General features: G+C 43.6%; 1 protein-coding gene across 6 annotated transcripts in view; it reads left to right on the top strand.

Moving 5' to 3' along the window:
- Window positions 1-497: 497 nt before the first annotated feature.
- Abcc5 (ATP binding cassette subfamily C member 5) overlaps window positions 498-26431 on the top strand; it is a 96187-nt gene continuing 70253 nt past the window's right edge. The window contains exons 1-7 of one of the 6 annotated variants that reach the window (XM_029470413.1): window positions 507-706; window positions 4517-4697; window positions 21308-21465; window positions 21648-21803; window positions 22463-22610; window positions 24830-24904; window positions 26080-26390. In XM_029470413.1, coding sequence (XP_029326273.1) covers window positions 4569-4697; window positions 21308-21465; window positions 21648-21803; window positions 22463-22610; window positions 24830-24865 — 627 coding nt within the window. In that variant the 5' untranslated portion in view covers window positions 507-706; window positions 4517-4568 and the 3' untranslated portion in view covers window positions 24866-24904; window positions 26080-26390. Of the gene's footprint in view, window positions 707-735; window positions 1108-4516; window positions 4698-21307; window positions 21466-21647; window positions 21804-22462; window positions 22611-24829; window positions 26391-26431 lie in introns of those variants that run through there. The other 5 variants (XM_029470414.1, XM_029470412.1, XM_029470411.1 and 2 more) reach the window with 5 other exon arrangements.

Here is a 26431-nt window from a genome sequence, read left to right as displayed (position 1 = left end):
AAATAAAACGACTAATGCCTCAGGAGCTTTACTTTTATTTATAAAAATAGATTGATTAGTTAATATATCATTTTGACATCCCTTGTCACGTTGGAAAATTGCGATTCTGGCATTTCACTACTTAGAAGTCAAGAAGCTGTGATAGATGGGTAAGAGAAAAGATCCAAAGGTACCATTCATGCAGAACGTGGAGGACTCATGCACCCGTTAGGTGACACCACAGCTAAGAGTTGGAGTTGGACAGAAGCAGGCTACGATGACCTTCACGATGTTTTCTGGCACGTGGAACCGCCGCATAGATTTGGAAGTTCCTGACTTTGAACCTCTGGCTGTCAGAGAATACAGCGCCACCCGCTACCCCGACCCGGCTGCCCAGCCCCCGTGACTCAGGCAGAGAAGGTTCCAGACTGGGCATCAGAAACCGGGGAAGGATGGGGCAGCACGAGATGCGCGCGGGTACGGTGAGCAGCCTGCACCCCATCCCGGGCACCAGCGGTGCTTCTGGGAAACGTAGTCTTTTGCGGTGTGCGGCGCTGGGGGCTGCCGGATGAGGGACTACGATTCCCTTCGGTCTTGCGCAAGCTTTGTGCATCGCGCTTGCGCGTTGTGGGGGACTATGCCGCTATAAAGGCTTGTTTTGCTCCGGGTCCGATGTTCGCGAGCGTGCCCGGGCTGTTTGCTCTCGTGTGGGGAGGCTGGGGTGCAGGTAGGTGACGGTTCACGCCTTTTCCATGCAGTGTCGGAGGCTGTCACGGGCTCACTCCTTTGGGCTCTCCAAGGCGGGGTGGGCGGTGGGGAGCCTCGGACGGGAGAAACGGGGCCTTTCTCGTCCCGATCTCGCGCGGTCCCCGGCTTGTTGGCGACCTCGCGGGCTGTACGGGGGTGTAGATGTTAGAAGGCAGGAGGGGAGGTTTGATGGGTGGTCACGGCCGGCTCCACTCTCCGCGCGGCCACCAGGGGGAGCTGCGTTCGCTGTGGGTGGGTCATGGAGCCTGTGCTCGCCAGGCCCCGGGCTAGCATGGGAACGCCCTAGGGCCGGGTGGCGGAGCTGTCCAGAGAGAAGCCCCAACCTCCCTCCGGGACTGGAGGCTGTCAGCCACTTACTACGTAAGTCATTATCTACGTTTTGTTTTTGTTTTTGTTTGTTTTTGCTACTGGTATGTGGAGGTACGTGGCATCAGCACACACAGCGAAGCCGAGGCAGAGATGGGAGCCTAGATCTTCTGTCACCAGTGTCCTTTTCGGTGCTGACACGCAAAGGAGCTAGTGGCTTTGTGTTTATAACACTTGGATTTGGTGTTTTCGTATAGATGTGGAAGTCTCGATGCAGATGGGCACAGGAATGACCAGGGAAGTCTGAGTTCCAAAGGGAGAAATGGATAGGTTTTACTGGGGTCTCTGGAGTAAGTGACAGGTGAGGGAGCTTGGAGGCACAGGTGGGCCCTGGGGGGGGGGGCGTGATAAGTGGTTCAGCTTCCTTGTAGCTTCCAGTAGCTGCAGGGCCTGAAGGAGCTTCCTGAGGCGCCTAAAACCTGAGAGATGTTGTGATAACAGAACTTGGAAACACCAACCTGGTTAGTTACAGTTCTCCAGGCCTACGCAATGCCCCTCCCCCCTGCAGAATCGTCGCATCCACCCCTCTTCACTGGAAAGAGAATTTTAGAGCAAAACCAGATGGCCCCCAACCCTGTCAGTTTTGAGTCGGGGTACTAATGTGAGAGTTCCCACTTTGTTTATTCTTTTTTCTCCCTGTATAGTGCTGGCTTAAACCAAAATATGCATGGTTTTCCTAGTCCTGATACACACACCCTTTCCTTTGGATTTGGCAGGGCTGGGGACTAGAAAGAACCTCTGACCTACATGCTTTATCACTGAAGCTAAGTTAGCATTAGTTTTAAAAAAAGACTACATTAACTGCAAGGGAAATGTCTAGAAAATGGGAAGTAGTAATTGCTCTTTGAGCTGGAGAGGGTCCTGGTGTGGTAATCCTTTCTTAGATGATTGCTTCATATCCATATTCATATTCACCTTAGCCCTACTCTACAGGCTTCCGTGTGTTCTTCTTGTCATATCCCAGACACACGGAAGATGGTGGTCTCCTTGGTGTTTGCATACTTTAAGGTGCTGCACCTTTATTATTTATTTATTGAAAGTGACTCTATGGCAGTGTTGAAGATCATGGGGACAACAATTCCGCATACCCTTCTTATAGAAACTTGCTTTGTCTGGAAGGATAGGGAAGTTAGAATAGGCCACTGAAGTCCTATCTTATCTCACCATTAGGAAAACAGTTGTTTCTGTTAAAACAGTGTCTTTGCTACCACACTCTGTGTGTACACTTTACAGGTTCCGCTTCATAATATATGATTGAACACACACAACTGAGAAAAAACATTGCCTCATACAGTTCTTCGGTAACTTTCCCCGATGTTCTTGATGTGTTTGGTGTTGTGAATGGGTTCCCTTGGGCTCCTCCCTTTTAAGCTTCCCCAGCCCCCTCTTGCCTATTTTTAAAGTAGCAAGTAATCTTCCTCTTCCAGATGACAATGGCAGATGCCAGATCTGTTTATAGCTTAGCTTTCGTAAGGTCCAGAGCCACAAGCATTGTTTTTGCTTAGTAAGCTGGTTTTGTTTATAGTGTATACAGTCATTGGGCTAGGTGCTCTTCCTTCCTTTTTTTTTTTTTTTTAAATAAACAACTTATCTGTATCAACTTCCAGTGCTTGAACCAGAATTCTGATAAGCAAAATGGCCAGTCCAGCCCTCATTGGAGATTTGAGGGTCTTAATTTTTTTTTTTTTAGATTTATTTATTATATCTAAGTACACTGTAGCTGTCTTCAGGCACACCAGAGGAGGGCGTCAGAGCTCATTACGGATGGTTGTGAGCCACCATGTGGTTGCTGGGATTTGAACTCAGGACCTTCGGAAGAGCAGTCGGTGCTCTTAACCATTGAGCCATCTCTCCAGCCCTTTTTTGTTTTTTTTGAGATAGGGTTTCTCTGTATAGCCCTGGCTGTCCTGGAAGTCACTTTGTAGACCAGGCTAGCCTCAAACTCAGAAATCCGCCTGACTCTGCCTCCCAAGTGCTGGGATTAAAGGTGTGCACCACCACTGCCCAGATTAATTTTTTTTTTTTTACTTCAAGGATTAATAAGTATTTTTCTTCTGATGATTTAAAAATGAGTAATAGGAGCTTGGGTTGTACCTCTGCTGTCAGAGTGCTTGCCCGAAGTGTGCAAAGCCTTGGGATCGATCCCTGGCACCAGATAAACTGGGCGTAGTAGTGCAGTTTTGAAATCCCAGCTGTTGTAATGCAGTTAGGAGGGTCAGAAGTTCAAGGCCATCCTTCGAAGACCAAGAGTAGGAAGCCAGCCTGGGCTACTTACTTGAGATCCTGTGTCAAAAACAGCAAATGCGTTACAGTTGTCAAAATTTTGTGCTGCAAGAGACACAGTCCTTACTAGTGTCATCATGGCTGGACTTATGGACTACAGTGTAGCATGGCCATAGGTCAGATATCTGTGGTGTTTTCATATCTGTTGTTCGGGAATCTGAGCTTCTGACAACGGGGGACCTTCTAGAGGGGCAAGTATGTGTTTAGATTTTAAAAAGTGGCCTGTGCCAAACTGAGGACTGGAGTTCCATCCCCAGAACCTGGATGGTAGAAAGAGAGAACTGACTCTTGCAAGTTGCAAGTGCACATGATTATCTTTGCTTTCTGTGTGTCCATCTGTTTGTCTCGTACCCACCCCCACCCCCCTGTAAATAAGAGAAATGCAAACTTTTTAAAAAGTGACCAGAGTTGACACAGAATGTTGACTGGAATTAGCCAGACAGGCAGTGGTGTAGAAACACAGAACAGAGTTTTAGGAGTAGACCATGTGGGCTGGTGAGATGGCTCAGTGGGTAAGAGCACCCGACTGCTCTTACAAAGGTCCTTAGTTCAAATCCCAGCAACCACATGGTGGCTCACAACCATCTGTAACAAGATCTGACTCCCTCTTCTGGTGTGTCTGAAGACAGCTACAGTGTACTTACATATAATAAATAAATAAATCTTTAAAAAAAAAAAAAGGAGTAGACCATGTGATGCTTAAAAAGGTAGAACATAGACCTTTTTTATTTATTCTTTTGTGTGTGTGTGTGTGTGTGTGTGTGTGTGTCAGGGTTTCTCAGTGTAGCCCTGCTGTCCTGGAACTTGCTCTGTAGACCAGGCTCATCTTGAACTCAGAGATATGCCTGCCTCTGCCTTCTGAGCGCTGGGATTAAAGTTGTGCACCACTATGTCTGGCTTGGTAAATTTTCTTGATGCTAGAACCCTTTTTGTTTGTTTGTTTGTTTGTTTGTTTGTTTGTTTAAAAAAAAGAAGGAAACTGAAGGGATATTTAAAATAATTTTATAGCTATATTGGTAAAGAAGTGTCAATACTTTTGTTCCGTCCTGTTTTAAAGCACTTTGGCATATACTTTAAGCATGATTAGGAGGCATCTGCTTTTGTAAATTTTTAATTTCAGAAATTCTGAAGTGAAAGGAGGAGTCTGCACCCTGGTCCTCTGTGTGGTGAAGATGAAAGATATTGACATGGGAAAAGAATATGTCATCCCCAGCCCTGGGTACCGAAGTGACAGGGACAGAAGCGCTGTACCAGGGCAGCACAGAGACCCCGGGGAACCCAGGTTCCAGAGAACAAGATCGGTGAGTGATTCCCGCCCCAGACTTGGTTCCTACACCAAAGCTCCTTCTTTTCATATGATACAGATTCTATCATTTTATTTTTCTTTATTGGCTTTAAGTGGATGTTAAGATTCCTTAGGCTGGAGCGTAGCTCAGTGGTAGAGTGTACGCTTAGCTTTCATGAAGCCCTGGGTTCAGACCCAGCTTCACAAGAAGGAGCTGGTTTGGTTCACTGAAGGGATTGAGAAGTTGTCTTGTGCTGCCTGTGTGTGTGTGTGTGTGTGTGTGTGTGTGTGTGAGAGAGAGAGAGAGAGAGAGACAGACAGACAGACAGACAGACAGACAGGGCCACACTATGTAGTATGTAGCCTGGTTAGCTTGGAACTCTTAATGTGGAACATCTGCCTGTTTCTGTCTCAGAAACACTGAGATGAGAGGCTTGTAGCACATACCTGGCTTCTCTCTTTTTCATTGACTCTATTTTCTTAGCTGCTGAAAATCCCTTGATTAAAAAGACGAATGGGTATGTAGCTAAATGGTAGAGCTCTTGCCTGGCATATATAAAGCCATGTGTGGCTGGGTTCAGTACCCATTACTGAGAAAGGGAAGAGACAGATAGGCTGGGGTGGGGTTGAGGGAGGGAGAACACCAGAGGACAGTGGTAATGCAGACCATTCGGCTTCTTTCATATACTTCAAATGTTTTTCACTTTTGCTTTTTTCTCCTGTCTTTGCTTTCTGTGCTTAAAATAGGAATTATTTTGCCAGGCCTGACATTGCACACCTTCAGAACCAGCACTAAGAGGCAAAGCAGGAGGGTCTTATAAGTGTGAGGCCAGCCTGCTCTACATAGTAAGTTCCAGAATAGCCAGGGCTATCCACAGAGACCCTGTGTCATAATTGGGTTACTATTGCTGAGATAAAACACTATGACCAAAGCAAGGTGGGAAGGAAAGGGTTTGTTTGGCTTACACTTCCATGTCATTCAACAAAGGAAGTCAGGGCAGGAACTCAAACAAGCAGGATCCTGGAGGCAGGAGCTGATGGAAAGGCCATGGAGGGTGCTGCTGACTGGCTTGCTCTTCATAGCTTGCTCAGCCTGCTTTCTTATAGACCCCAGGATCACCAGACCAGGGACGGCACCACCCACCGTGAGCTGTGCCCTTACCCATCAATCACTAATTAAGAAATACCCTATAGGCTTGTCTGCGGTCTGTTCTTAAGAGTGGCATTTTCTCAATGGAGGTTCCCTTTAGCGTACGTCAAGTTGACATAAAACCAGCTAGAATACCCTGCCAACAAAACAAAACAAGAAAAGGAATCATTTTAAGAGACTTTCTTAGATTTCAGAGAATGGATGGAATAATTATTCTAGATAGTGATAGGATAATCAATAAGTTTTGCACCTGAATTTATGAATATAAAGCATTTTTGGTAACAATCTAAATTTTCTCCAATAGGAATACTAAGATACATTTTAACTTTTAAGTTAGTAGATGTGTTTTTTCCTGTTTGTTTGTTTTTTTTTTTAAGCATTCTATCTTTTCTGGAATTGCAAAAGAAATAAGTAAGGTAGGAAGGCATCTAGGATTAGAAGTTTCAGGTTTATGCAATGTGAACACTTGTGAAGTGTTTGCTGTGTGAGCAATTGTCTCTTCTTTGCCATGTGAACACTTGTCATGCCTTTGCCATGTGAACACTGTGAAGTCTTTGCATGTGAGCACCCGTCACCTTTGCCATGTGAACACTAGTCACGTCTAAGCCATGTAAGCACTAGTCACGTCTTTGCCATGTGAACACTGTGAAGTCTTTGCATGTGAGTACCCATCACCTTTGCCATGTGAACACTAGTCATGTCTTTGCCATGTGAACACTAGTCACATCTTTGCCATGTGAACACTGTGAAGTCTTTGCCATGTGAACACCTGTCACCTTTGCCATGTGAACACTAGTCATGTCTTTGCCATGTGAACACCTGTCACCTTTGCCATGTGAACACCTGTCACCTTTGCCATGTGAACACCTGTCACATCTTTGCCATGTGAATACTGTGGAGTCTTTGCATGTGAGCACTTGAGGCTGTGGCCTTTGGAGCTGAAATTGGTGTCTCAGCCTGACATGGTTTTGCGTCTTGGGTGGATGAAAGCCATTGCTTACTCGTCGTCAATCGATAGGTTTTTTTGTTTTGTTTTTGTTTTTGTTTTTTTTGTTTTTGTTAATGGGCGTCTTTGTCCTCACTGTAGTAGAGAATTAGAGAATGCCTCATTCTTCAGTGTCCAGTGCTTCTTGGTACCAGTTTTGTAACTATGTGTCCCTATTAGCTAGATCTTGTGTTAACCAAACATTTCTTGAATGTATGTCTAATACTTGTCAGGAAATTGTCTGGTAGTTAAATCTGGGAAAGTTTTAAGGGTCCACTGGAGCAGGGCTTTGAAGGATGATGGGAATTTTCTTAGGCTACAGAGGTAAAGACCTAGATGTATAGAAAAGAACGTGGCATGCTGGACCTTGAATAAGCAGCTTGTGCCATTGTGCCTTATGTACAGTAGGATCAAGAGAGATAATACAACCTTCTAAGAGTGGTGGCTGCATGGGCAGTGCTCAGTAGAGAATTTGCTCTTAGATTAGAGTGGAATGTGTAAAAAGGGTGTGTCAGGGAAGTGTCTGCACGCCATGCTAAGAACTTTTGGGAGGGGAAGCACTGGAAATTCATGAGATTTAAAAATTAGTGATTTGAGATAACTAAATTAATGTGCTGTTATAAAAAATAACAATGAGCCGGGCAGTGGTGGTGCACGCCTTTAATCCCAGCACTTGGGAGGCAGAGGCAGGCGGATTTCTGAGTTCGAGGCCAGCCTGGTCTACAGAGTGAGTTCCAGGACAGCCAGGGCTACACAGAGAAACCCTGTCTCGAAAAATCCAAAAAGAAAAAAAAAAAAATAATGAGAATCACTACAGGATTGACAGTGATCCAGGACAGTGATTTTATTAAAAGTTCAGGAGTTTGGGTTGAGGAGACAAGGTCTTCTTGCAATGTTATACTATAGTTATGCAAGATGTTAATTAATACTGGGGGAACCTAAAAAAATGCATAAGGAAATTTCCAGTGTTATTTTCTGTAATCAGATGTAAGTAAATGAATAAATAGAGAATAGAGGACATTACCCAGAGTCCATCTCTACTTTGACCCCTCAGGTGTAGGTGAGTTCACCTGCACACAGGTTCTTTCCCAAAGTGGCTGTATTATATTATATCCCCCTTTCATTTGTTTTTTCTTGTTCTTGCCCATATTGGGGGTGGTTATCATTTTCATTTTAGGCAGTCTGATAGATGCTTTTGAAACCTTTTTGCGGTTTTCATTTGCATTTCCCTAATGGCTACTGGTGTTGATATAAAAAGGCGATTTTAAATTTTCATTTTTTTTTTTTTTTGCCCCTAGTATTGAGGAATGGTCATTGAGTCGTTTGCATGCTAGGCAAGCACTCTCTCAATGAGCTATTTCTTTGGCTAAGAACCTGCTCTGTAGTCCAGGCAGACCTTGAACTGTACCCAAGTGTCTTGTGCCATCAGGCCTTGCTTTCTTACCTATCCATGTAGGAATGACAGTATCCTGTAGTCCTGACTGACATCCAGCTTTTGATCCTCCTGCAGTAGCCTCCTAAATAATGAGTTACAGGTGTGAGACACCACCCTTGCCTCTGAGAAAGAACTTTTGTTTTCCTTTTTTTTTTTTTTTTTTTAAGAGGTTCTGGTGAAGCCAAGGCCAGCCTTGAACTCCCTATATAACTGGAGGCTGGTCTTGAACTTCTGGTATTCTTAGTGCTAGGACGTCAGGCATATGGTCAACATACCCAAGTGAGAAGAATTTTTATTTCTGGAGACAGGTTCTCTTTGTAGCTCTGGCTGTCCTGGAACTCACTTCGTAGGCCAGACTGGACTTGAACTCACTGCCTGCTGCCTCCTGAATGCAGGTGTGTATCACTATGCCCAGCTGAGAAGAGATTTTAAAAAAAAATGTATGTCTATATACATATATTTATACATATGCAAATTATCTATCTATCTCTTGGATTTGTCTTGAAATAATGGAGAAAAACCATAGACAGAGGAGAGACAGGAAATTAATACAAGGAGCATCAGGTGCCTGCTGTGCAGACCATGTGGGCAAATCTGGGGTCTGCTTTCAAACACAGGTGAGGAAGGAGATATAGGAGGAGGATTGGGGTTTCTCTGGAAGCTGATGAGATGTCTGAGATTGGCTAGAATTTAAAATCGAGGAAACAGGAAATCTGGACGAAAGAATGAGTGATTTTGATTACTTCTGCTCCCCTTGGCTAACATAAGGTGTGAAGAATGAGTGATTTTTACAGGAAATGTTGCAACCCATGATGCTAACATTGAGTCCTATCGAGTTTGTTGAGGTTATTGACCTGGGTATGCAGTAGCTCTGCCAGGCCTTTCCTCTGTAGACAGAGAGGAACTGTAAATGAAGCCATGTTTACTAAGTCAACCTTGGGCAAGAAGGTTGCTAGTAAGTCTGTTAAATTTCAGGAATTCTTTCTTGTTTCCCAAGGTGTTATGTTTGCTCTTTTCTTCTTTTTCTTAACATTTTTGGCTTAAAATATTTAAGAAATACTTATTTTTAAAAAGTTATTCTTAGCCTTGAACTAAGCAATGAAATCATAGGTTTATTCAACTTATTTTTGTACATAAATTATAATGAATGTATAGCTATCCATTATTTTGAGAAGTACATATACCTTCTGAAATCTTCAGTATCTCCTGTCAAAACTGTGACTTCTTAGGTACACTCATTGCAAGCTTGTAGATGGTGTAAGCTTGATTACTGAGGAATTAGAACGATTCCAGAAGTTTTCAGGCTTGAAATAATATTCATGTCAATTATTTCAGTTTTTAAGGAAGAGAAAATACACACACACTTTATTTATTTATTTATTTATTTATTGGTTTTTCGAGACAGGGTTTCTCGGTGTAGTACTGGCTGTCCTGGAACTCACTCTGTAGACCAGGCTGGCCTTGAACTCAGAAATCCTCCTGCCTCTGCCTCCCAAGTGCTGGGATTAAAGGCATGCGCCACCACTGCCCGGCTGAGAATATATTTTAAAAAGAAACAAAGCAAACAAACAAACAAACCCTGAGCAGCTGACTGGGTAGAGAGTGATGTTTCTTGCAACACTTCCTGAGTATCCGCTCCATCCTTAGAGAATGGTTCTGCTAGGAGCACTCTCCCTGCTGCTCATTACAGAGGAACCATAGAACCGTAGAAGACGGAAAGAAGGCTTTCTAGGCCACCTCTGATCTCCAGTTAACATATAAGCATACAACAGTTGCAAACATGTTAGAATCAAAAAGGACCAAGAAGCTAGTGTGTTAGAAAGGACCTGAAAACATGCTTTGGACAGTTCTTGGTATTGTATGATTTTTTTTTTAATATTCTGGGAAAATTGTGTTAAACAGTTACATTAAGTATCTATAGTCTATTATAAATGCTTGGAGTTAATTAGCGTAAAAAATAACATTTGTACGCTTTAGAACTGTAAAGTTAGTGTGAATTGCCACATTTAATCTGAGGCTTAGCAGACATGGTTTATTCTAAAGTGCTGATTGCATTTTCTGTGTCTTCCTTGATCTAAGAATGAATATTGGGTGGCATTATTTGAGCTTAAGTGTGGACTTCTCTCTTTGGATCACTGCTGAACACTGTCATGTTTCTTGTGTGCATGGTTCTTGCTTGTAGCACAGCCTGCTTTTTGCATTGTGTTTGTATGTGCACATGGAGAATGAGTGCACGGTGTGCACACAGAGAGTGTCCAGGTCCAGGAGCTCAGATGAGTTTTGGTTTTGGTGGTGTTGTTGAGCCTGTGGCATTACACACACTAGGTGTGCATACTGGTCCCTAGTCCTAACTGCACACACTAGGCATGCATGCTACTCCTTCCTAGTCAGTCCTTTTTTTTTTTTTTTTTTTAATTGTGAGATGTTTTTATTTGTGTAGCAAATGTGTTGATTTGAATGAAATGACCCTCATCTGCTCATGTGTTTGCGGAATGGTTGGTCCCCAGTTGTTAGAACAGTTTTTTATTGGAGGAGGTATGTCACTGGGAGTGGGCATTGAAGTTTAAAAAGCCCACGCCACTCTCCGTTAGCTCTCTCTGTCTTGTGGTTGTTGTCTCAGAGTGTAAGCTCCCAGCTGCTCTACTGCTCCAGCACCATAGCTGCCTGCTGCCACTCTCCCTGCCATGATGGTCAAGGACTCACCCTCTGAAATGTTAAACAAGTCCCCTATTAAATGGTTTCTTTTACAAGTTGACATGGTCATGTTATGTCCTCACAGCCAAAGAATGGTGACTAAGTCAGCAAGCGTGTAAACACACTTTAGTATGTATGCATGTACGATGCTGCACACCACCTATCTGGTACAGACACAGTTGAATTGAGGCAGAGCTTGCCTTCCTATAGAATTTTAACTCAGATATGTACATACATACATACATACACACACACACACATATATACACACATATACATACATATATATGTACACACACATATGTATATATATGTGTGTATACATATACATATATAATTTAACAAGGAAAAAGTCCTTCTCTTAGGGAAGACCTTAGGAAAAGGTAGCATTTAGCTGGAGAACAGAGAATCAGCATTTGGAGAAAGGAGAGACTGTGGAGGTAGAAGGTATAAGAATCCACAGCTAGGTCCTGGACTTACTACATGTTTGAGCTAAGTGAGATAAAGCTGTCAGGTGCTTTGTAAAGTTTGACTTAAGTGGTCACGTTTGGTGATCAGGCTAAAGTTCAGGGTGACTTGTTTTTCATGAGCTTGTTGAATGGAGGACAAGAGGAAGAATGGAAAATAACCAGAAGTCAGCTAGAGCCCATGCACCATTGTGATTGCATTATTTTTTCTCATTGGTGGAATTTTCCTTCAAGTTAGAATATTTTGCGTCTAGGAAAGTAAGGAATCAGCATTCTGAAAATCCAGGGATCTTCATTAAAACTTAGATGGACTCTTGGCATTGGTTAGAGTTTTCATAGTTAGCTACTCAAGATATCTTGATGAGTTTGAGTTGTATTTTAGGGATTTAGGATGTAAATCTTATCTCTTCCAGAAATTATTCTAAGACGTTATTAGGAAAGGAATAGGAGCCTATTGTAGAAATGTGTGAAGTACATACGATTATATCAGAAAAAATAAATCACCTCTACCCACCTCTGCAATCGTTTTCCTGCAATGCTTTGTATGACATTACACTTTGAGAGAATTTGACCCTGAAAGCTTTTACAGCTAAAAGGCATGTGATTTTGTTTTAGCTCTTATGTTCTCAGAGTGGAGAACAGTGCCCGGTGAGTCAGCCTGGTTTAGGGAGGAGGGCAGGACAGCAGCTAGTATTTCATATCTCTGCATAAGTGTTTCTGCAGCAACTCAGTGCATCTTCTGGATGCCTCTGCCCCAAGTCCCTTTCCTCCATGTAAGCATCTATCAGCTCTGTGAGGCTCTGGAGTTTCTTAGGCTTGGTGGTATGACTAGGTAGCTGGCCTCCAGTCAGATGCCAGTCTCAGTGCTGGCCACAGCCCCAGGAGAGATGGCCGTCGTGCTGTTGCTGGTGAGAGCTGCTTGTGTCTACAGCAACAGCTCACTGATTCCCACCTGAAAAGAAAATTGTTAGATGGGACTTGGGGTAGTTTTTGTTAGTTTCTTTTTGTGTGTGTGACAGTCTCATTATGTAGCCCTAGGCGGCATGGAACTTACTGTGTAGACCAGGCTAGCCTCAAACTCAGATGTGTCTGCCTGTGCCTCTGATGTGCTGGGAACGAAAGGTGTGCGAGCCATGACCCTAGCACAGCTTACTGTTTTTAAGGTAGTTCTAAGCACTGGTGTCTATTAAAGTAGTTAGGAGATGACAAATGGCCAGTGAAACGCTTAGTAAAGCTTGGCTCTGTGGCAACACCTGCTGTCCTTCATGCCTTGTGTCTGATCACAAATTAAAGGGTCAGTGCTAAGGATAGACATTCTCTCTACAAGTCCTTGCAATGACTGAACCTGTCTGTTTCAAACACAGTGACGTGAGGTTTTTCTGGTACACTGACGTCCGATAGTGGAGTTAAACTTGTCTAGTTCTTCCTTCCTTCCCTTTTAAAGGAAGGAGTTAGCAGTTTAGGTGTTATGTGTGCTTTTCATTATTCAAGGCTCTTCTTCTGGCTGGGCCTCTCTAATTCTCATGCTTGGGTGTGGTTGAGGTGGAAGGATAATCCCAAATTTAAGGCCAGCCTGGGCTGTATAGTAAAAACATGTTTCCAAATAACAGATTATTTTCTTCTGCATCTGTCGTTCAAAGAGATCAGTTTGATCTTAGCAGAAATTATGGAAAAACACGATTGACAAAGTCCATTCATGAATGCCTGAAGCAAGACTGATTTACAAATGAGTGTCCTTCACAGGGAACCAAGTGTAGGCCAGGCTGTCCTTGTGGCCTCACCTCCCTGTGGGTGTGGCACAGTAGAATTTATCAGCAGATCCGATAGGGTACTGTGATCTGCTGATTGTCCCAGTGTGGTATTTCTGGAGTTAGGTGATTCAGAGCAGAGCTATTGGGTTCTCTGAAACATTAATTTCACCTGCCTGTTGTTTTAGCCTAGTGTGTGGGACCATCAGAAGAACAGTGGAACAGCCAGCCAAAATCAACAGTATTGACTATGCATGGCACCTATCTTTAAGATGCCTTTGTTTCTGGAGCAAACATTGCAAAAACGATTGATGTCCTATGCTGTGTCACAGAAATACTTACATTTGGTTTTGAGAGGTAGGAACACATTCTAAGTACCTGTAAAAGCTGAAGTCCTGTGACTTTTAAGAAGTCCATGAAGCAGGGCCTGGGTGTGTGTGGGAAACTCCATTGGTACAGTGCTTGATTTGCAGGTGTGAGGTCCTGAGTGGGAGTCCTAGAACCCACGTGAAAGCAGGTACAGCAGCAGTGAGGGAGACAGGTGGGAGAATCCTTGGGGCTGATTGTATAGCCTGGTCCCAGTGAGAGACCCTAGCTCAAAAACGAAAATCGATGGGTCCTGAGAACTGACACCCGGGCTGACCTTGGCATGAAGAAAGTTCTATTTTTGTGTTTTTGTTTTCCAAAGCTAAAAACTGAAAATCTTAAAGGCATTTTCACCAACATTTACAAGTTTTAGTATCTAAATCAGTAGTTTTCAAGTCAGACTGTATTAAAGTCATATGTAGAGTATTAAAAAGAAAAAGGGCTCTATTCTAGATACAAAAGTCTCTGCAATGGAATCAAGTTATTGGTGGAGTTTTAAAGTTTCCTGGTGTGGCTACACTGGGCCTCCTGAGATCTCATGGAATAAAGGCAATTCTTACTCCTTAAGCAGGGGTTCTCAACCTGTGGGTCACGAGCCCTTTGGGGGTCATATGAGTCCTTTTCAGTCCTTTCCCCTCACCCAATATCAGATCAGGTTCCCCCTCCCCCACTCCCCTGCCTGTCCACTTTCCATCTCAGATCCCTCCCTCCCTCTCACTTGAGATAGCTTTCTTCTCTCTCTCGAGTGGGACTGAGGCGTCCTCGCTTGGGCTTCAGCTTGTTGACCTGTATGAGTTCTGTGGATTGTATCCTGGGTATTCTGTGCTATTTTTTTGTTTGTTTGTTTTAATTTTATTTTTTGGCTGATATCTACTTATTAATGAGTACATACCATGCATGTCCTTTTGGGTCTGAGTTACTTCACTCGGGATGCTATTTTCTAGTTCCATCCATTTACCTACAGAACTCAGCACGTCCTTGTTCTTAACAGCTGAGTAGTGCTCCACTGTGTAAATAAACCACATCTTCTGTATGACCCTTCTGCCGCGGGGCATCTGTTCTGTTCTGTTCTGTTTTCCAGCTTCTGGCTATCACAAATAAGGCTGTTATGAACATAGTGGAACACGTGCCCCTGTGGCATGGTGGGGGAACTATATTAAAGGGTTGCAGCATTAGGAAGGTTGAGAACCACTGCCTCAAGCATTGAGCTCCAAGTATTTCCTCATCCTGTGATTCGATTTTAGCTTAATCATTTGAAACTTAATCATGGTATTGACAAATTTAATCTCAGATCTCCCCCACCCATTGTAATACAAACTTTGAATTAATTGCTTCAGATCAAGTTTATGCAACAACTTAAGTTCTTCCTCATTGTAAGGTAATACCAGATTACCGCTGGTAGAAAATACCTATGTTGCCATGCTGACACCATATTGTGTCCTCTGGCTTTACGCATTTGCCCTTATTTATGGCTTGTACTAACAGGTGGCATGGGAATGTGAGTTGACATGGGTTGGTTTTCTCAGGGTGGCATGCTTGTCAGGAGGGCTTTGGATTGCTCCCGGGGGAATGATTCCTGGTCCCTGACCATTGCAGGGCAAGCACATTGTGCCCTGTCAGCAGATTGGCAGTCTGGAGGGAGACGGGCAGCCCAGGCATTCAATGGCTGTGCATGCAGTAGGTGTGTGAACTATGACAAATGCCAAGATGGCAAACGTAAGATGGTAAATGTAGTACCCACAAAGGGAAGAGCTCTGTGTGCTGTGGGTCAGCTGACTCTTTATCTTTCCAGCTAGGCACGTGAGTGCAGGTCTTTGACCTCTAGCTGGGTTTAGGCAGAATCCAGACTTTTGTTCCTTTTTAGCTCTGCAGTGTCTCTATCCCCTCCTCCTCCTTGCCTCAGTAGTAAGGTGTTCAATATGTGCGACTCACACAGCTGCAGAGCAGGCAAAACTGGAGGCAGCATCTTCTTGTTGGGGTCTTGCCACCTCCCTGTCCCCTTTGGGAAAGCCACTGCTGCAGTACCTGTGCTTGTGGTTGGGCATCTGGCCACTGAGGCCCTTTGATACTTGTGGGGAACCCTGGGTTCCTTTCTCAGCACTGCAGAAACCTAGTCATGCCTGTAGTCTGAGCCCTGGAGGTGGACACAGGAGGATCAAGAGCTTAAGGTCATACCTGGCTGCATATTAGTCATGATCAGCCTAGGCTACTTGAGACCCCATTTAAAAAATCACTTCTGAAAAGGATTTAAAGAATTATAACATTAAAAAAATGACCTCATAAATCCCTTCTCTCAGATTACTGTGTACTGCTGCCTTAGCTGTTTAGCAGTCTATGCTTACCTCAGTGCTACTGACATTGTGGCATAAAGAACTTTTGTTATGGGGTGGTCCTGTGCAGTGTAGAATGTCCACCAACTTTCCTGCCTCTGCCTAGAACAGCTAGCAGCACTCTGTACTGGTGACAGCTACTCATGTCTCCAAATATCCTCTGGAAAAACAAAACCAAACCAAAGCACCCTCACTTGAGAACTGTGTGCATCACCCAGTTATAGCAGCTGCCAGCCACACATGGCTCCTGAACATTTGAAACAGTTGGAAACTGAGCCCCAAGAACAAAATACTAAATTTTACCACAGAAAACAGTCCCTCATGAAGAAAATTCCAATAATATTATAGTGATTGTATGTTAAAAAGGTGGTACTTTTCATGATGTGTTAAGTAAAAGATATGAAAATGTTCTCTCTACTCTAAAGATGGTGAGAATTTCAGCTTGCATGAACAGGTGTAGATTGAGGCTTGTGCTGTCTGGGTCTGTCTGACAGCACTGAGCTGCAGTGACAGCATGTTGTGATTTAACCATGATTCTGCCATTTGAGCTCTAGAAGCTGTTGGGTTTGAATGGTTTCCCCTGCCTTGGAAATGTTCCTCTATACAATGACATTGTGGAGCTGTATATCCAGAAGGTATTATTCTTCCAGTGACCGAGGCTCAGTTAGGCACTCTCACAGTGTGCTCTTGTTTAAACTCCCCCCTTTTGGTATTGGGTTACTCTCTGTTTTTATTAAAGTAGGTAGTTGTATCTTGAATTTCAGTTTATGTTTCTTGTTGGTGACAATGTGTTTCTACTTTCTTATATCCTTATCCTTTAGAATACTATTCATAGATAGTAGGCCCTTAATAAGTTTTTGTTTGTTTGTTTGTTTTTTGGTTTTTTGAGACAGGGTTTCTCTGTGTAGCCCTGGCTGTCCTGGAACTCACTCTGTAGACCAGGCTGGCCTCCAACTCAGAAATCCACCTGCCTCTGACTCCCGAGTGCTGGGATTAAAGGAGTGCGCCTGGCTCCTGGCTTTTATTTTTATATGTAAACCCATCCATCCATCTTACTTTTGATACATTTTTGACTTTTGGGGGTAAGTGGAAGCTCTCTCCCATTCAGCTTAAGCTACTATTTAATTTTCTTCCATTTACATAATCATTTTAATGTAACCTGTTAGGCTTAATTCCACATGTGTTACTGTTCTGTGAAGCCCAGGCCTCTCCCTGCATCCTGGTTCATTTCCATTTCAATCCATTCAACCTCAGACTATAAAGAATTTACAACTAATAGAGTCTTCGGCAGCAGTAGTAGGTACGAGTTCTAACTAGTTAGTAATGACGTTAACTGTGGCAGACTGAGTAGCTGTGCAATTGTTAGGGTTCTCATTCTTTAGTCTTGTCCTACTGCTGGAGTGTAGTCTATATAATCAAGAAAGAGCAAAGTGAATAATTATTTATTACATTATTTTCTCAGGGCTTCTATTGCTGTGATAAAACAAAAGCAAAACAAAAGAAACAACAAACAGAAAACAAAATAAAAGCCTATCATGACCAGAGTCAACTTGAGGAGAAAAAGGGAGAACCACTTGTAGTTTGTCGTCCAAGGAAGTCAGGGCAGGATCTCAAGGCAGGAACTTAGAGGCCATGCCTGGTGCTTAGTCTGCTATACCAGCCCGGGGGTGGCGTCTCCTGCTGTGGGCTAAGTCTGCCCACATACATCAGTCAAGAAAATGCTCCAAGGTTTACCCACAGGACAGTCTGGTGGGAGCATTATCTCGATTGAGGTTCCCCTGATAGAATGACTATATCCTGTGTCAGGTTGACTTAAAAGCTTGCCAGCACTACTGTTAATCGATCATAAGCAAAGTTTTAAGTGACAAGTATAAAGTACAAGTGGAGTGGGTAAAAATCTCTTTAGTGATTTACTAGATAGCATTAGATGCTTGGTTGTGCTGCTGGTGAGGCGACCTTTGACTTTCCAATAACAGGTGCCACGTTCTGTATGCAAACGCCCTGCAGGCACTCCTAGTGGCAGGACCCTGAGTCACACACGCAGTGGTGTAGATGTGAGGAATACTTAGTGGATGACTGAGGGCCAGATAACCTAAGGAAGGAGGAAGTAGTCGAGGTGTTGCCCTTGACTGAAAGGTAATATATAGACCCTGTGTATTAAATGTTTGCTAAGCACTTACATAACCTTATTTGCTTTCGGCATGGTGTAATAGGTTCACACACAAGTAAATGTGAGCACTGAAGCTCATAGTGTGGCAGTAACAGGCTAAAGGCTGGTGGCAAGGTCAGCATTCAGTCTACACCTGCCTTGCCTTCTAAAACCCATGTTCAAAACCTCTGCATGGTACAGTCGGACCCTTCAAGTCTGTAAGAAAAAATGGTTTTATTATAGTGAAGGAACTCTTTTCTCTGAGTGTTTTGTTCTCTGTCTGTCTGTCTTTCCCTTCCTTCCTTCCTGCTTTCCTTCCTTCCTTCCTTTCTTTTTTAATGTTAGCATTCTAAAGCTCTTGCCAGAATCTAAGGCTCTGTTGCTCTGTGTTTGGACGAGGTCTGTCTCTGAAGCTCCCTGCTGCCTATGTGCAGCGGGACCCTGTGTCCTTCTATTCCGTCCTCCTCCCATGACATGGGCAGAACATAGTAGCACACCAGGGCTGACCCTCTGGAAACTGTCTGTGAAAGAGAATCAGATGTGGAGCAACAGCAGCAAATTTTAAGTTTTTAGATAAAAAATGTGTTGTATAATTTAAGTTTAGGACTCCCTGTTTTCTTATTACATAGGATATTACATATTATACAGAATAAGTCAGCTTATGACGGCTTGCCTTTGTCAGGGCAAGATTTTAGGGAGTCCACGTTCTAAAACCTTAGCCTCTTCTCATGCATCGGATGCCACGGTGGCACTAGACAACCCTCAGCAAAGGGTCTTGCTTGCCAGCTCTTTTTTTTTTTTTTTTAACAATTTTTTTTTTTTTTGTGTTTTTTTTTTTTTTCGAGACAGGGTTTCTCTGTATAGCCCTGGCTGTCCTGGAAGTCACTTTGTAGACCAGGCTGGCCTCGAACTCAGAAATCCACCTGCCTTTGCCTCCTGAGTGCTGGGATTAAAGGCGTGCGCCACCACGCCCGGCGCTTGCCAGCTCTTGCTCAAAGTTTTTTTGAGTTTGGTATCTGCCTGTACAGAGAATAACATAACACTGGAAGATATGGGACATATCATTAAATGTGATCACAGAAACAAAACCCATGCCATCAGATTTATTTATTAAATTGTTTGGTTTTCTAGTAACAGGTTTTTAAAAAAAAAAAACAAAAACCTGTCAGTAGGCATTTTACATTTAATCTTAGCCAAAAGGCCAGGATGTGATTTATTATTATTAATATTTTTGATGAAGCAAATGAAAAGAATGGGTTGTACACGTCAGCACTCTCATGTTCTCTTCCATCATCCAGAACAGTCTTAAATATCAGAAGTGCTCAGGAACTATTGTTACAAGACTGAGGTAAAAGAGGTGATGGTTCTATTTTTTTCTTAGTGCTGATGTCTTATGGAAGTGTACTAGTGGATGGCACACTGCACTGCTAGTTTTATTTCAACAAGGTAGAGTCATTAGGTAACAGGAGGCTCAACTGAGAAAATACCCTTCAACAGCTTGTATTATGGGTGAGCCTGATTAGTGATAGATATATAAAGGCCTGGTTCATTGTGGGCAGTATCATGTCTGGACTGGTGGGCCTGGTTGCTATAAGAAAGTAGGCTGAGCAAGTCATAGGCAAGTTTACAGATTCAAATTACAGAGCGAACCAATAAATAACACTCCTATAGCCCCTGTGTCAGGTTTTTGCCTCCAGGTTCCTGCTTTTAGTTCCTGTCCTGATTTCCCTGGATGACAGACTACAAGCTTTGAGGTGGTTTGAGTGAGGTTGGCCCCATAGGCCATATTTGAATGTTTGGCTCCCAGTTGGTGGAGTCTTTAGTAAGGACTAGAAAGTATGCTCTTGTTAGAAGAGATGTGTGAGTGTTTGAATGAAAGTGGCTCCAGTAGGCACATAGGGAGTGACATTATTATGAGGTGTTGTGGCTTTGTTGGAGTAAGTGTGGTGTTGCTGGAGATGGTGTCTTACTATGCGTGAGCTTTGAGGTTTCAAATGGTCAAGCCAGGCAGAGGGGCTTTCTTCTTGCTTCCTGAAGATTGAGATGTAGAACCCTCAAGCTCTTCCTGTCAGCCTGCAGGCTACCAGGATTCCTGCCCTGACATAATGGACTAAACATCTAAACCAGTAAGGCAGTCCCAATTAAAATGTTTTCCTTTATAGGAGTAGCCATGGCAATGATGTGTCTCCTTAACAATAGAAACCCTAACAAAGGTGCCCTAACTAGGAGTAGACTTTGAGGTTTCAAAAGACTGTTCCAGGCCCAGCTCCCCACAGTCTCTGCTTCCTATTTGTGGATCAGGATGTGAGCTCTCAGTTATTCCCCAGTGCTATGTCTTCCTGCCATGGTGCTCACGGACTCACCCTCTGGAACTCTCAGCAAACTCCCGATTAAATGCTTTTTTATAAGTTGCCTTGGTCATGATGTCTCTTCTCAGCAATAGAACAGTAGCTAAGATAAGCTGTAAGCTGAAGTAAACACAGCTCTTCTCAAGGTGAACCGTCACAGGGACTATATATTTTGGACTGAGAATGTTGGGGTAATTGGGTGGGCAACCTGCTGAACACCCATGCTGTACTCTCTGGTTGCTGATGAGAGAGGGAGACAGGACATCCCGGCTCTCGTGGTTAGTTGGGACTGACTTTGATATTTTGTAATAGAAAACTAGCAATACAATTTTCAGTTATTGGTGAAAGGATTGACTTTCAGTATATGACTCTCAGGAAAAAGAAGATCAAATATTTGATTTTTAAAGTCATTTATCTTTGTGTGTGGCTCCAGGGAATTATTCAGGGCTTTCTGTGCTCTTGCCTCCCTTCTGCTAAAGATCAAACCTAGGGTCTCATGTATTCTAGGGAAGTACTCTACCATTGGACTACATCCCCAGCCCATGATAAAAGATTTGAGTTATAAAAAATTTATGTTTTGAATGTATAACACAAAGAATGAACCTAGTGTAATGTGGATTCCAGTTACTGTGTCAGCACTGGCCTGTCGATGTAACACTTGTACCATCTTATGGGAGGTCTAACATAGGAGAAGGAGGTGGAGGTGATGGCACAGATATGAGAACTATACTTTGCACTCCATTCTACAAACCTAAAAAAAACTTCGTATGTATGTGTTCGGTTGAATGTTCTTTAATGGGTTCTTAACATGCAGGTTTAGTGTCTAGCCCTGTGTCCTAGGGTTTTCCAATGCTGATGGAGTGGTTTGCTCCTGGTGTATTTTGAGTTGTAGTCAGCTGGATTTAGCTCTCTTCTCTCTGTATTAATTCTCCTTAACTGTTCTCCCCATCACAGTTGGAATGCCAAGATGCTCTCGAAACAGCAGCCCGAGTTGAGGGGCTTTCCCTGGATATCTCTGTGCATTCTCATCTCCAAATTCTGGATGAGGAGCATTCTAAGGGAAAATACCACCATGGTTTAAGTGCCCTGAAGCCCTTCCGGACCACTACCAAGTAAGACATTGTTGGCTAATGTTTCATATGCAAAGCACTAAAAGCAGTTTTGAAATCTCAGGCTGAAGCGAGAACAGCTAGTGGGGACCAACATTTGTCACGAACTGTTTACTAAGGGTGTTTCTCACTTATGCTCAAGTCTCTGTGTGTGTTGACACCTCGTGGTTGGACTTCTCCTCTAGGCACCAGCACCCAGTGGACAATGCTGGACTTTTCTCCTACATGACCTTTTCATGGCTCTCTCCTCTGGCCCAAGTGGTTCACAAGAAGGGGGAGCTGTTAATGGAGGATGTGTGGCCTTTGTCCAAGTATGAGTCTTCTGATGTGAACTGCAGAAGGTAGGCGTCTCTGGTCCACCCTATATACACTGGGTGCTAGGCCTGAGCTGGTGGGTGGGCCAGCAGTGTGGAGTCTAAAGCTCCACACCCATTCAGAACTTCAGCTAAGGGTGGGCAACCTGTGGACTCTCTTCCCTTTGTCTTATCTCTGTTTCCCTCTAATTGTGTTTTAACCAAGAGCTTTCTCTCTCTCTCTCTCTCTCTCTCTCTCTCTCTCTCTCTCTCTCTCTCTCTCAGCCCCACTTCTAGAACTTTCTGTGCCTCCAGGGAGATATTGTTGCTGCCTTGTAACAGAGTACATTTTTGGTGGTAGCTGATTGTCTGATTAAAGTCTAGTTTGTAGCTTTGCGTTTTATTACAGGATCCTTCAGAAAGGGTTGGTGCCCTTGCAAAAGGAAGTTTTTATTCAGGGAGAGACCTTTGAGGAGTGGAAGTAAAGGCTCCTGCTCTTCTTGTGTTTGTATTTCAGATACTCCCTTTTGGGAGTCAATACACATAGGCCAGGAAGGGAGTTTTTCTGTACAAGATGTAGACTTTGTGCATAATTTTAAAGGAGAGATTTGTGTATGCAACAATAGAAACTGCGATGGCAGGAAGGGAGCTAGGATGTGTCCTTTCCCTGGGGAGATGTGTAACACAGGACATGTGCCCTTGTTAAGACTAGAGAGACTGTGGCAAGAAGAGCTGAATGAAGTTGGGCCAGACGCTGCCTCCCTGCGAAGGGTTGTGTGGATCTTTTGCCGCACCAGGCTCATCCTGTCCATCGTGTGCCTGATGATCACGCAGTTGGCTGGCTTCAGTGGACCAGTAAGTTCTGACTATCCTTTCTGAACATCTCCAAACCCGGCCATGGCCAGCTCTAACCTTGTTTTTTGGTTGCAGAGGTAATGATAATTTTTGAGCTAGTTAGCAGCCTTAAATATACTTCTAGGGCTATTGGATAGGGTCAGTGGACTTGGGAGTGAACGGTGGCTTGTCAGCTAGACTGTTAAGAACAAAGAGCTGCAGAAGAAGAAGCTGCTGGCTTGTTTTCCCGGGGCTGCACAAATCGGAATGGATCCTGGTTCCACACAGCTCCTGCTTGTTGATTAAGTGCTGCCATGAACAGCCGCGTCTTGGCAGTACTGTGAGCGAGTAAGCTGAGCGTTGTGTGGCACGGGCTAGCAAGCCTATGTTGGTGACGTACCAGATGCCTGGAGGCATAGTTGATATGTTGACTGACTCTGTAACCAATGATCCCTCAAGAAGCTAGAAGTCTACCAGGGGTTTTGGGAGTCTGTTTCAAGTTTTACATATAGCGTTAACTGTGGCAGATTTGGGATGGACGCTGTGGTTTCTACCAAGCCTGTGTGGATTCAGTGTAGTAGCTAAGGGAGCTTTGGGCAGGAGGAGTTTTCGGGGCATCCTTTCTTGCATTTCTCTGTGCTGCCTGACACTTGAGATTGTGATTGAATTTATTCTCTACATATTTGCCTTGAGGCATCGGAGCAGTAGTACTGTTTAACTGTGCGTTTTCCGTGTGTGGGTAAGCTGGAGGTTCATGGTGGGTAAGTATGTGTCTAAGATGCATGGTGACTAGGTGAAACTAATTTACACTTTGGAGGTTTTTTGTTTTTTATTTTGTTTTTCTTCTTTTTAATGTATGATCTTTAAAAAAAAGTTTGGGTATTAGGTTTCTTAATTGACCAACTAACACTTTTATATAAGTTTTAAATAAAAGAGACCAACGTAACTGAAATGTTATTAGCCAAAATGGCACGTTTTTCATAGAGCCAGCATTCCCCCAAGAAGAGCTTCTGTCATTGTATCACTACAGAGCTGGTGGCTGCTCTGACACTTCGCACAGTTCCTTCATCTGGGTAGTACAGAATTTCTCAATAATATCATAATGGGCTTTCTTAATTCTTTATTTCCCCATTTCTTTAAAAAAAAAAAAAAGACCTGGATTGCAGGGATAAAGTTTTCACTCCACAAAAAGTAATTGCAAAATGCATGCTCACTTTGATGCCTTGAAGGTCATTCCTTTGAGCATCTATTAAGTTGCTAATCTTTCAATTCTGATGCAGCAACCGGGATGCTAACTTCTAGAGACTGCTTCTAGATGCCTGTGGAGAGCTGGGTGCCTTTCCATAACAGGAACTCAGGCACATCTCCCTCTGCTGCGGTTTTTTGGGAAGAACCCTGGAGAGTCAATAGGCCTAGAGAGCTGTGGGCTTGTGAAACAGATGTGCAAGTGTAAACAATGTAGACATCTTTTTTTGGAACCCTAATCCCAATAAATTCTTTTGACTGGAAATTGGGGAATCAGGCTGGTTTTGACAAAAGAAATGAAATTAACATTAGCAGTGAGTAAACCTGTGAGTCCTTCTGAGGAAATCCAATGTTAGATTTTGCATACTTTCTAAATTGGGCATGATTTTCAGATTGGCTTATTCTGTTCTTACCAAAATCTTAACCTAAATTGTACACTCCATACATGGGACATCCCATTAGGTCTTGTTGAGCCTTGGTGGTCATACACAGAACAAATGAAACACAGTCAGGCTGTATTTATGTGCATTATTTTTAAAAATTTGGTCAGTTGATACTGACCCCAGAACAGTCTGGCAACACTCCTGCTTTATGTCAGATGCCTCAGGTTCCAGAAAGTTCCAGCACAGTGCCAGCATTTATGAGGGCACTGGCCATACTCAAAATGCAGAACCAAGTCACTGCAATTATATAGATGCTGTGGGGCCCTTCTTAGACTAAGTTAGTTTTAGAAGCCCAGGCCTGACCTAGGACTTGTGTCTGAAGAGTTAGCACCCACCCTAGACTTGCTAGAGATGGCTGCCTTCTGCAGTGCCATCTCTTAGTGAGTGCTAACTCTGTTCCAGGCCTGTGGGGAAAGGGCACAGGGAAGCCTTGAGAGAGGTAAGTTCCCACCCTCCAGCCTCTCTCCAGCCACAGCTTGCTCCATGCTGTCAGGATCTGGACTTGGGGGGAGTGTCTCTGTAGTGGGACCAGTGACAGAAGCTGTTCTTTAGAATTTTCAGGATGGCTGTATTCTGCGGTCAGAATGAGAGAGTCAAGCTGGGCAGAATCTCTCGCCAAGAGCTCAGGTAAGGTAATGTTTATTCACTGGGAATGCCTTCCCCAGCAAGACAGCTATGCTGACAGTCTTCAGTTTCCTCCCAGTTAGCTTAGACATAAATGATAAACTTATGACTTTTTAAAAAAAACTGAATTTGTTTGAATTTTTCATGTAAAACTGCTTTTCTTTCCCCCATCCGAGCTCATTTGAAATGCCGTTGCTTTTTAAAGCCCTGTGTTGGACATGTGTTACCTCTGTCATCTTTTCCCCTTGGAAAGTTTCACATAGTGTAAACACACCCATGTCTTTCACCTTCCCTTCTCCTCTCTGGGAGGGACTGATTGCTTATCCAGTGCTGCCAAGGGGGCACCCTAAGGTATAGGAAAGGAAGGAGCCCAGACAACACCCGCTGCCCTGGGAGACTGCTCCACACTGCTGCCCTGTGTGGGAAATGCTTCACTGCAGGCCATCCTACTGAGTTGCATCACTGCAGGAGGAGAGGCTTTGGCCTCGTGACCCAGTTCCACATTTTGGATGCATACTGGAAAAGAAACCAATCTACTTGCTAGTTAATCTATGCAGTGAGGACCAAACATGGGTTCTAAAAATTCTGCGGGAGGGTAAAGGCGGATTAAAGTAGTTCTCAGAATCTGAAATCCCCCATTTGATCAGGTTATTTACTGGGGCTTGACATGACCCAAGAGACCTCCTAGGGCATTGGTAAACAATTTGGTATTAAGTTACTTTCATAAAAACTGAAAGAGACTATTTACCCCAGAAACCTGGCTTCCGGAATTCAGCGTTAGGCACTGCAGGCTGGTCCATCTGTCTCTGTTGTATGCCATTTAGTATCTTACAGCTGCAGACAGAATTCCTTACTGAGGGAACCAGGGTAGATGGGTGCATGAGTTTAATTTCTTTTTTTCCTTTAAGGTGGGCACTGGTTTGGCTTTCTTTGTTATGGTTTGGTTTGATTTTTGCCAACCTCAATTTTAGCTACCAGGACTCGAAAAGACTCCGAAGGATGCCAGCATCCTGCCCAGCAGGCCTGGAATCTCGCAGTCTGTCGGGAGCAGAGTGTTTCCTCGCAGCTTAGCATGCCAGCAGCACTTGCAGTTTTAAGCAGGGTACCTCTTTAGGGAAATTTTAGTTGTTGTTTTTTTTTTTTTTTTTTTCTTCTCCTTAATCTTCTTTCTTCAGCAGCAAGGTCTTTATTGCTAGAGACTCTACTTCATTGCAGCTTTGGGATTCCCTCCTCGGTGAAAGCTGCCATCCTGATGTATTGTACTCCAGACTCTGGAAGCAGATATGGCTCTGCCATGCATTTCCTCTACTGTGTATAGTTGCAAGTGGGAGGCCAGCCCATCTGTGTGATGGCTATCCCCGTACGGCTCTGTATGTTCCCACCAAATGTTCCTGATGCCCCTGCTAATGTACAGTGTTTGTGAGATGCTCTTTGAACATGGTATCTTTAAATATATATTTCATTTTCAATAAAAGTATGCTGCTTCCCACTTCCTGGTATTTACTGCTGTTGCTGAATGTGCCTGTGTGA

This window comes from Mus caroli, chromosome 16 (genome assembly GCF_900094665.2).
Source record: "Mus caroli chromosome 16, CAROLI_EIJ_v1.1, whole genome shotgun sequence".
Lineage (NCBI taxonomy): Eukaryota > Metazoa > Chordata > Mammalia > Rodentia > Muridae > Mus > Mus caroli.
This window is presented reverse-complemented; position numbering and strand designations above follow the sequence as displayed.